This window comes from Muntiacus reevesi, chromosome 3, assembly GCF_963930625.1.
Source record: "Muntiacus reevesi chromosome 3, mMunRee1.1, whole genome shotgun sequence".
Taxonomy (NCBI): Eukaryota; Metazoa; Chordata; class Mammalia; order Artiodactyla; family Cervidae; genus Muntiacus; species Muntiacus reevesi.
This window is the reverse complement of record NC_089251.1, coordinates 19,630,572-19,642,400: the sequence shown is the minus strand read 5'-3', so window position 1 is coordinate 19,642,400 and position 11,829 is coordinate 19,630,572. Positions and strand designations below refer to the sequence as shown.

At 41.4% G+C, this 11,829-nt stretch overlaps 1 protein-coding gene across 2 annotated transcripts in view; it reads left to right on the top strand.

Moving 5' to 3' along the window:
* Nucleotides 1–734: 734 nt before the first annotated feature.
* The window catches only part of ROCK2 (Rho associated coiled-coil containing protein kinase 2), a 128,299-nt gene continuing 117,204 nt past the window's right edge, over nucleotides 735–11,829 (top strand). For both annotated transcript variants that reach the window (XM_065928594.1, XM_065928593.1), the window contains exon 1: nucleotides 735–1,334. In XM_065928594.1, the coding sequence (XP_065784666.1) occupies nucleotides 1,194–1,334 (141 nt within the window). In that variant the 5' untranslated portion in view covers nucleotides 735–1,193. The remainder of the gene's footprint in view (nucleotides 1,335–11,829) is intronic.

Below are 11,829 nucleotides of genomic sequence, written 5' to 3'. Positions count from 1 at the left end.
CGCGCTGAGTCAGCTGAGCCGGGCGGGGGCGGGGGGCGCCGAGCCGCCCATCCCCCCACCCCCCCACCCTGGCCACCGGGCCCCGCACCGGGCGCAGCCGGGTCGCCTCGGGGCCCGGGGTGGGCCTCCGAGTCTACGGAGTCGGTCGTCCGGGCAGGGCCCGGCGGGAGCTGAGGGAGCCGGCTGGGGGCACCGACCCGCCCATACCCCGCCACCCCAACCGCCCGGCCTCCCGGCCTCGAGCCGGGCGCAGCCGGGTGGCCTCGGGGCGCCGGGAGGGTGGGTGCGGTGGGCCTCCGAGTACATGGGGTCGGTCGCCCGGGCAGGGGCCGGCGGGAGCTGAGGGAGCCGGCGGCGGCGGCGGCGGTGGGGGGGGGTCCGACCTCCGAGCCCCCAGGTGCACCCTCCCCTCCCTTCAGCTGGAGCTCGCGGGTCCAGCGAGGCCGTGACCGCTCGCCGCCCGACGGTTTACCCTGTGAGAACTCAACAGGGGAGGGGGACACAGAGAAGGAAGGAGGCTGAAAAAGGAGAAATGCGAAGCCAAGCAGACAGGAGGAAACGATAAAAAAAAAAAAAAAAAAAAAACACGAGGAAACGGGCGTGAGGAGGCGGAGGCCGGCGGGCGGCAGCGGCGGCGGCGCGCGAGGGGCGGGGCCGGGAGCGCGCGGGGCGGGGCGAGCGCGGGGGCGCGCCGCCAGCCGCGGGCCGAGGGGCTTGTGGGTAGCGGCTGCGCGCGGCCGGAGACGGGCGCCGCGCGGGAGTGTGTGAGGGGCGCGGGCGTGTGGGGCGCGGGCGGCCGCCGGCGGTCATGGGAGCCGGCTGGCCGTGGCAGTAGTTGTCTGGAGCCCGGGCTTCAGCTTCCCGGAGCCCCCAGAGGGCGGGACAGCCCCCGGGGGGCCCGGCGGTGGCGGCGCCACTTCCCCGCTCCCGCCCTCGGAGTCCTGAGGGAGCTCGCGGCGGAGGAGTGGACCGGGCGGCGCGAATCTGACTGAGGGGCGGGGACGCCGTCTGCTCCGCGCTGCTCCCGGGGCCGGGCCGGCCTCCCACAGCCCCAAGGCCCCGGGGCGCTGAGCTCCAGGCGGGCGGTGGGCCCGGGCGGAGCCCCGGCCGGAGCCGGTGGTTCGAGGGCGGCGGTAGGCCCCGAGGCCGGCCGGGCCGGAGCGCGGGGAGCTGAGAGCGGGCCTGGCGGCGGCATGAGCCGGCCCCCGACGACGGGGAAGATGCCCGGCGCCCCCGAGGCCGTGTCGGGGGACGGCGCGGGCGCGAGCCGCCAGAGGAAGCTGGAGGCGCTGATCCGAGACCCTCGCTCGCCCATCAACGTGGAGAGCTTGCTGGTATGTGGCCGGGGGCTTGGGAGCCCTCCCTGATGACCGCTCGAACCGCAGATTGCCCCGACTGCCCACCCCTCTGTGCCCACTCAGCGGTGGGGGCGGGCGGCGGAGGGGAGGTCTCGCCCCACCCTGCCCAGCTTCCCGGCAGCCGGGGCCCGGGTCGGGGAGACCAGACAGTTCTGCGACCGAGTTCCGGGAGTAGAGAGACCCACCTTGGATTCTTCCCTTCTGCCTCCTGGAGCTGGTGTCACCCGCGGCTGCCCCGGTCTTGGAGCGCTGGGAGGAAGCACTCTTCTTCCCTCCTGCCCTGTGGGTCTGGGGGTGGGGGGTCGGGTGGGGAGACCTGTTCATCAGACCCCAGGCTAGCCCATCTGAAAGAGCGTCATGCTGCCTGGCGACGCGCGTCGGAGCAAGAGAGACCCGGTGGCTGTCCCTACGGGGAGTACCCACCTGGGGTACATGACAAAGAATTCAGTCTGAAATCTGGTAACACACAGCCTGAGGTTTCCATGTTTTCAGTTGTCTGTGAACATTAATCGTTACAATTCAGTGCATTTCAATTTCTGTGAGTTTAATTTCAGCGATTATTGCCTAGGAGCTATAAATTCACTTGAATTGTAGTGTGCTATTAGTCTCTCCTTTTCATTGTGTCTCTTTCCTGAGATGGCCTTGGAGATCACAATTAATAGCCACGTAAAGTCTGTTCGTTGGCTTTGTTTAAGAAAGGAACAAGATTGATCAGAAATGCACTGTGGAATGCTTATTTATTTCTTGCTTTTGTTAGGCTAGACTGTTGTATTTTACAGACTCTTTGATTAGTATGCAGTAGAGGTGCATTTATGGGAAAGGTAGGAGGTGTAGGTTTTTACCCTGGGGAGGAGAAGAAAGTGAAAAAGATGTGCTGGATGTTAAATTAACTCTGGACAACTAGAATTCGGGTAGGTGATCGTTGGATCCTTTAGATATTTCCTCCCAGAATGCCTGTTCTACTCCCTGACAGGAGAAATCTATTGACTATATGATGAGAAAAACTGTCTCCTCCCTTTCCAGTGACTGACTGACTTTCCTTCAGAAGCTGTTGGTTATCCTTTGAGGTTTCTGGAATCAGTTGCAGAGTGACTCAGTACCGTTTGGCCAAAGTGCAGGAACTAACTAAAGAGTGTCTTTCTGTACAGTGCACAGAATGTAGTGATGTACTGTGTCAGACGTGTTTGACATTTCCTTTTACTGATCTTCATGTCATTGTGTTCATGTGTTTTCATGGGAGCATGAAACTCTGATAGTGTTTCTAAGTCTTCGATTGGGGATAGGATTGGTTGCATGAAGGGCATAGCTTTTCCTAGACCAGAGCAGAGACTCTGGGCTTCACTCCCAGCATTTTCACTTTGGTATTTTGCTAGCAAAACTCTGACCTAAGGCCAGAAAGTTCAGTTAAAAATAGTACAGCAAATCTCAAATATTCATCAGGTTCATATTCAACCTCAGATAGAAATTTTTTGCACCTTCATCTCTTAGGCTTTACGGGTGGTAATTATTGGGTCATTATGTGCTTGAGCCTAAGCTATTTATGATCATACATTCTTTTTTATTAAAGTGTTTTCTAAATCATTAAAATGAAGGCTGCTTTTTAAAAAATGAAGCATTACACATGCTCAGTACATGCCTGGTTCATTCATTTATTGAGTGCCTAGATCAGCCAAGACACTTTACACCTTTATTAAGGTAACATACTGCTAGTATGACATCACATGCTGCTGACTGGACAGATTTCATCTTTGCTGTTTTTGGCTGATTAACTGTTACGGTTCTGGGTTGCAATAAATCTTATCAGGCCAAAAATTGTCCTTTACTCTTTGAGGTTGCTGGTGTTTCTACTGTAGAATAACAAGCTGAAGATTTTTTTAAAAAAACCATGTTATTTACAGTGTTAGCTTTAAACATGTATATTTAATTATATCAAATACCGGAGTAGGTTACCATTTCCTATTTCAGGGAATCTTCAAATCCATGTCTCCTGCATTACCACATTTTTAAAAATACCTACTCAGGTATTCTTGCCTGGAAAATTCCATGAACAGAGGAACTTGGCCTGATTGCACACACAGCCTGTCCATAACATAAAACTTACCATTTTAACCATTTTAAGTATACACCTCAGTGGCGTTACTTACATTCACATTATTGTGCAAATATCACCATTATCCATCTCCAGCACTTTTTCTTCTTTCCAAACAGAAGTTCCATGAGTTAATTTTTAAAAGTGTTATAAAAACATATTTCCTAAAATAGTGGTGAGGGTCACTTTAAAGATTTGAAACCTTACTGTCAACCTTCATTGTCACAATTGATCATTGTTTTACTGTAAATGGCATTTCTTTTGATTTTATTATAGAAAATATTAATATTTTTTCTTTTACAGAGACAATATAAAGTAATATGATAAAAACACAGTCACAAATGTTAGTTACTTATTTTGGAACTTAGAAAGTACCATTTAAAATTATATACTGCCTAAGGTGACAAAACTAAGAGGTGAAGTATACCAGAAGTTGCTATTATAACAGTTACTATCATAGGTACTATGGGCCAGGCCTTGAAGGTAAAACTGTTTGTTGGAAGAAGTATTATATGAGATAACATGTAAAAGTGCTTAGCTCAGTGCTTGGTACATAATAGTGCTTATTAAATTTAGCTCACTTCTGTGTGCTTTTAGCGTATTTTTAGGTAAGTGCTTTAAATTTCCTTTGAAAAGGAAAATGATTCTATTGGCAGCTGTTTCTTGCTATAAAATTTTGAGTGAATAACATTTTATTTTGAATTTGCCATCAGAAAAGTGCTAGCAGTCACCAAGGAGCTCCATCTCCCAGGCTCCGAGGCGCAGGCTCGGGAGCTGCCTCCCCCAGGTTCAAAGGCAACCAGGCGCGGGTTCGGGAGCTGGGGCCCCAGGCTCCCAGGCTCCCAGGCTCCCAGGCGCGGGCTAGGGTGCTGCGGACCCCAGGCCCCCAGCCTCCCAGGCTCCCAGGCTCCCAGGCGCGGGATAGGGTGCTGCGGACCCCAGGCCCCCAGGCTCCCAGGCTCCCAGGCTCGCAGGCGCGGGCTCGGGAGCTGAGGGCCCCAGGCTCCCAGGCTCCCAGGCTCCTAGTCTCGGGGAAGGGTGGTGCGGACCCCAGGCTCCCAGGCTCCCAGGCTCCCAGGCGCGGGATAGGGTGCTGCGTACCCCAGGTGGCTCAGTGATAAAGAATCCGCCTGCCAATGCAGGAGGCATGGACTCAATCCTTGGGTCAGCAAGAGCCCCTGGAGGAGGAAATGGCAACCCACTCCAGTAATCTTGCCTGGACAATCCCGTGGACAGAGGAGCCTGATGGGCTACAGTCCATGGGATCACAAAGAACTCGGACACGACTGAGCTACTGAGCACTAGAGAAATAACAGCGTTTGATTTCAGGATGCTACCCCAGACTCCCCGGGGTTTTGGGGACAATACTGTACATAGTATATATACTTTATTACTATTTTAAAATCCAAATATTCTGAATTTGGAAACATCTTGCTGCAAGGTAAGGCCAGCACAGACTAAGTAAGGAAGTACTGACTTAACACACACCTTAAATAGATGTAAAGAAATAGTGGATAATTATCTTGAAGCCTAAGTTGTTGTCCATTGTTTTGGTTGAGTCCTGATCAGATAGTTCTCTTTTGCAGTTTCAAATTCTGAAGTGTTCTAAGCATGCTAAGAGAATATAGCATGCAGAATGGTGCTAAAGATTACTTTTGCCTTTTCTAGAACTTTGTATAAATGGAATCCATAGTATGTACTCTTATATCTGGCTGCTTTAGTTCAGGATAGTTTTTGAGATTCATCCATGTTTATTTTGTGTATCAGCAGTTTGTTCCTTTTTTTATTGCTAACTAGAATTCTATTGTATGCATAACGCACAATTTGTTAGGCATCTTCTGTTGATGGATGCCTGGGCTGTTTTCAGTGTTTGTCTATTTCGTATAATTTACTTTGGCTTTTAATAAAGCTTACTGTAAGCAATTTAGTAGTAAGCCTTTGTGAGGACACTCATTTCTCTTGAGTTAAATACCTAGTAGTGGTTTTACTAGGTCATAGGGTAAGAGTATCTTTAGGTTTTTTTTTGTTTTATGTAGCTGTCAGATCTTTTCCTAAAGTGGTCATACCATTTTACATTCACACAGCAACCTGGGAGAGTTCCAGTTCCTTCCCAGCACTGGGTCTTAAATTTTAGCTATTCTGTGGGTGGGTAGTTGTATCTCATTGTGACTTTCGTTTGCATTTTTCTGGTGATTAATGACGTACTTTTTAATGCACATAGCTGGACATTTGTATATCCTGTGAAGCATCTGTTCAAATCTTTCATCCATTTGAAAAAATTAATATTCTTTATTTTTGAGTTACACAAGCTGTTTATATATCCTGTGTATCAGTTTTTTGTCAAATATATGGCAAGGTTGTTTTTTAATCACATTTTTTTTTTAATCGTTATTGTTTTTTCTGCTTGAAAGACTATTGTCTATTCCCATGTTGCAAGAAATTTTCCTTTACTTTCTTTTAGAAGTTTTATTGTTTTACTTTTAGGTCTAGAATATATGTTAAGCCAGTTTTAGTGTGCAGTGTGAATGTTTTTCCCCATATTCCCCAAATCCAGTTACTTAGCTTATTCAGCACCATTTTTTCCACAGCTTCATTGAGATATTATTGACTTGTAACATTGTATGTGTGTAAGGTGTACAAGTGATACACAATACTACCTAATGTTTACCACAGTAAAGTTAGTTAACACATCCTTTACCTCACACAATTACCTTATTGTTGGTGTCATCTTGAGAATATTTAAGATTTACTCTCAGCAACTTTCAGGTATATCTGTACAGTGTTGTTACTGTACAGTATAGTCACCAGCAGCAGTTTATAAAAAAATGTTTTTCTTTTCTCATTGGATTGCCTTGCTTGGCACCTTTGTTGAAAATCAATTTACAGATAGGTGCTTTTTTATCAACTTAGTAACTACATCAAGTCCTTCGTCATGGTTCTATTCTTTAACCTATGCTCTATTCAAAATTTTTCTTTAATTTTTAATTTGTATCGTTTTACTTGAAGGAAATGAGCAGGCAGCAATGGTTGAGAAAGGGAAACATGGATTTTATTTTTTGAGGTGAAGTAAGATTTGTTATTTTTTAAGTTATACAAATAATATGTTCTTATTATAGAAAATTTAGAGACGAAAGAAAGATATAAATGCAAGTGACACTTCTACATAGTTGCCTCACATAGGGATAGCACATTTTGGTATAAATACCTGTCTGAAAAAACTAAATGTAAAAGAAGTAAAATTACACTGTACTTATGCTTTGCCATTTTTTTTTTTATACTTAATGAATAATAGAAACTTTTATGTAATCAAGTTTATTAGTCTTCTCACTGTAGAGTGTTTTCTGGTTTAGGACATTATCCATTATCAAGATTATGATATCATAGATCTGAATTTTCTTTTAGTACTCTAATGGTTTTATTTTTAATGTTACTTTTACTTCATTTGGAATTCTGATAGAAAATATGAAGTAGGGGTACAAAATTTTATCAGGAGGTTTGTCTAACTACTAGAGTTCACAAAATATTATTTGGGAACCTCTGTTATATCTCTGTATTGTCATGTAACTTTATTTGGGAGTGGTTCTTAGGGATTTGGTCTTCATTTGAACTTCTTGAGTTTCTTCATGGAAATTACATCTCTTCAACTATATTTAAAATCCTATCCTGTGCTTATATTCCAAAAATATGAGCTGTTAGTGATAAGGGTTACTAGTGAAAAGACTATGGAGACTTGGAGCAGCATATTATAATATAGCTTTTGGGAAAAAAACATAAAATGTTTTCTGTTGGTAGCTTATTTTATAGAGGTTGATATTTCAATTGATATGAAATCATGGTGGCATTTGGGACTCTACTGAAACTGTCACTTTTATCCTTGATTGGAGTCATTTTCCTTTCCTCTCATCTGTATCATTTGTACCCTTTTTTTTTTTTTTCCGTGAAGTATGTTTAAATTACAGAGATATATTTGTGAGTTCTGCAATTGAGTGTCCCAGATGACCCTCACTTATCTTTTTCTTATCTTTTTAGAAAGCATTTGGGTCATGATAGTTAGCAGTTCAGAGTGTGTGTGTGTGTGTGTGTGTGTGTGTGTGTGAGTGTGTGTGTGTGTGTGTGTGTGTGTGTGTGTGTGTGTGTCTGAGAGAGAGAGAGAGAGAGAGAGAGGCAGACAGAGATAGACAAAAAAGGAAGTATTGAGATTCACTTTTGGTTCATTATTGGTAAACTTTTGGGGAATGTTTCTATGGTTTGTTGTTTTATTCTGGTAAGGTATGGGTTGTTTAGGTGTGCCATCTAGAGTGCTCTGTAGGTTTGTGTTTTTTATTGGTTATAAACTGATCACTTAGTACTTAACATCTAATTTCCTTTATTTTCCAAAAGAGTTTCAGATTTTTTAAGCTATAAAGCAGTTGATAGAGATTTTCAAGAGATGATAGACTTGGAACTAAATTTTAACTCTTCATTGTTGGGGTTATTTTTTAAGCCAAGGAAATGAGTAGCAGAACCGTCTAATACTTTAGATAGAAATGAAGCAGATCCTGGTTGCCATTACCTTAATTACTTGGATGTTTGTGATGCGGAATAACCAAGTATTGTTATAGGTACTTCTTGGTTTTTTACTTTATTTGATGGACATAATACAAGCTCTTTTAGGATATGGTTCGTTTTTTTTCTTCCTCTTGCTGTGTCTTGTAATATTTGTTGAATAAACTAACAAATAATGCTTATTTAAGTAATGGAAGTGAAAACCTATATAAATAGATCCCTGCTTGAAGAGATATTAAAGTATTCCCCAAGTAAAAATTTTGATATTAATATATGTTTTTGTCACTTATTTCTTATGTATCTATAGGAAGGAAGATAAGTGAACATGTATACATGCAGAGGGGTTGCGTTTGGGTGGTAGAATTAATTGGAAGTCAAGCAGGAGAAGTGAATTGTGATTTGAATATTTTCTGAATTGTGCTTAGGCAGTTTGTCTTAGAGAGTATTTAAGCTGATTTTATTCAGTGTTTTAGGTAAGATAAAAACAGCTTTCAGGGCTGAACGGCCTTTATGATGTTCTCCTACTCTTTAACTTTTCTTCTGTTTAAACATATCCAGTTCCTTCTTATGTACTTAGGTGATACCTGTGTTTGAAATAGCCTTTCATGAGTTAGGGCAGATAAAATTCTAGTGATGTGTTCACAGGGTGAAATTCCTTAAAGTGGCATATTGGCTGTTATTAACAGTAAGGCAACATTTGTTAACAGAATTAAAAACAAAGCCAAAGGGCATGACAGATTTTGATCAGGATTTAAGAGTGTTATTACAAGTCACTTTGAATGACTATTTTGAAAAACTTCAGATAGTATCAAGCATTCTGATTACTAGCCCCAGCCAACAACTGATTCTGTTCTGTTTCTATGAAGTTTTCTTTTCCAGAAATTCCATACAGACAGAATCACACAGTATGGAGACTTTGTTCAGGATTCTTTCACCTGGTGGCGTTTAAAGTCACTCAGTCATGTCCGACTCTTTGAGACCCCATGGACTATATATTCCATGGAATTCTCCAGGCCAGAATACTGGAGTGGGTAGCCTTTCCCTTCTCCAGGGGATCTTCCCAACCCAGGGGTCAAACTCAGGTCTCCAGCATTGCAGCTGGATTCTTTACCGGCTGAGCCACAAGGGAAGGCCTTCTTTCACCTAGCATAATGTTTTTTGAGCTTCATTTATGTTGTAGCGTTTATCAATATCTTGTTCTTTTAAATTACTGAATAATATTCCATATACCACATTTTACTTAGGAATTCATCTTAATGTTTTTATTTCTCTTGACTAGATTTCAAGAAGTAGGATTGCTGGGTCATGTGGTAAGCTTATGCTTAACTTCTAAGGAGTGAACAAAATGTTTTCCAAAGTGGCTGCACGATTTTACATTCCCACCAGCAATATATAAGGGTCCCAGTTTCTCTGCATCCTAAGAGAACACTTGGTGTGGCGTTTGTGTTTATAGCAACTGCAGTGCGTTTTACTAATGACAAATGATGGCTGAGCTCTAGTTCATGTGCTTGCTAATTTTGCTTGTTCTTTTGATATTTTACTAATGTATCGTGAGAATGGTATGGTAAATGAAATTCAGTTTTGTTTACCACACGTTAATTCCAGTGTTGAAAAATAGAATGCAGATAAATACAGATCAGAGCCCTTTGTAGGTGAAATTACCCTGCTATGTCTCCACCTAAAAGGCCTAATTAATACAAGACTCTTTTTTTAAAAGAAAGAAAGAAAAAAAACAATGAAACCTTGTTATTATACTTTTTCTTCCAAATAATGAATGAGCCTTGTTGAACTGTGTAGGCCCAGTGATGGCAGTAGAGTCTCTCCTGGTTGGGTTATTTCTTTTTTTTTTTTTTTTCTCATCTTTATTTTATTTGCTCTTAAGTAAAGTGGTATTTATATTTAATATGCCTGACAAAGCCCATCACTTCTTTTATATGTAGGTTTAGTGAGGCATAATTTACATATAGCAAAATTCACCCGTGTGAATTTGAGTTTTTTTTTTTTTTCCAGTGGGTTTTGTCATACATTGATATGAATCAGTCATAGAGTTACACGTATTCCCCATCCCGATCCCCCCTCCCTGGTTGGGTTATTTCTAAGTTGAAGTACTTCTGACGTGACATGGCTTTTAAATGGTGCTCCTTTCTGGTCTGTGCTCATCTTTCCCTTTTGATTATTTTGAGCATCTTGAGGTAAGCTTATAAGCTTATTTCTCTCTTGTTGGACCCAACACTCATCTTTATACATTTGTGTTTTACATAAAAGATTAGGAAACAATTCTTAGTATCAATTTAGTAACTTGGTTCTTATGAGGGAAGGATAACTATTGATGTTTAAAACACTGTATATTATGCTTACCCTTGTTTTTTACTTTGAGACTCATCTGAATTTAACAACAGATACAAATGTTGCCTTTTCCTGTTTGTAAGTGGCATTGGGTATTGATTTTGGGGATTACATTATGTGCAGAGTTTTGGAACTTAATCAAAATAGTGTTCTTTCTTTTCAGATATAATAGTAAGTGCCTTATTTGTCCATTCTGTATCAGGATATGACCCTACTGTTTTGCCTTGCTTTTTTTCAGTATGATTCCTTTAGAAGTCATAAAAATATGCTTATTGAAATTGAAGTTTTCCTTTTAGCTTTAGTTTAGATGATTTTTTTTTTTGAGTTTGTATCACATAGGACTTTTCTGAGCAGTGAAGGGAAAATTTAGGAAATTATTCTCTTAATCTTTAAGATGCTTTAATATATTAAAGATTAATTTAAAAAATTTTTGGTTTAGTATGTATTTTTTTAAAAAGAAAAGTGCATTAGCACGGTTGTCATGGACTTTGAGGCCTGTAAAGTATAGTGAAATGTGTTTTTGCATGTTGAAACCCTGTAAAAATATTTAAAGTATTGAATGTCTAAACCGTATGATTTTGAAAAATGCTTCACTTTTTGGGGATAACTTATTATAGAGTTACAGTTTGTGGCACTTTATTGTGTTACTTAGTGGATAAAGTGCAGGTTGAAATTGAATAGTTAAAAATGGTGTGTTATGGTTGATTAGTTTGCCTTGTTAAAAGAGTCAAGATTTAAATTTTTTTTTTTAATGGACTATTAGATTTCATCAAGTGATGGTAACAGGTTGTATAATATAACCAGCATCTATGGGAATTAGTAAAGAATAGAGGAAAATATACCAAAATTATGATTTATTTTCAGGGAAGTGAGATACCAAGTCAGAAATTGGAAAAAGATAATGCAAAATGTAGTGTTTAATGTTAATGACAATATTCCATCTATTTTAAATTTAGGAAAATTTGCTTGGAGTTAACAGAATATTTGAAATGCTTTTAAATATCTAAAACACAAATTTTTGAATTTTTGTATTGACTTTTCCATGATTTCTCAAAATATAATCACTGAAATTAGTATGCAAATGAAATAACAGATTTTTCTCTGAACTTTAAATGCATGATATGATCCTATATTAGTTGCATTCAGCGTGAAACAATTTTTTTGTTATTTTACATTCTCTCAAAAAGATACTCTTAAGTTTTAATCTAATGCATTGAAAAAATTTCCTTACTGGATTAAAATAAAAATGAAAATATATACATATATCTGGCAATTTAAAAACTTAATACCAGCATAGTATATTTAGTTAAGATTTTTCTAATCTGTATCTGCTAAAGCCAATAGCTAAGGCAGTGGTTTTCAACCCTTGTTACACATAGGATTCTACTAGAGAATTTTACAAATATTGATGCCTAGATTCCACCTCCACCCATTCTAATATAATTGGTATGTGATGTGACTTTGGGATCAGGAGATTTAAAAGTTCCACAT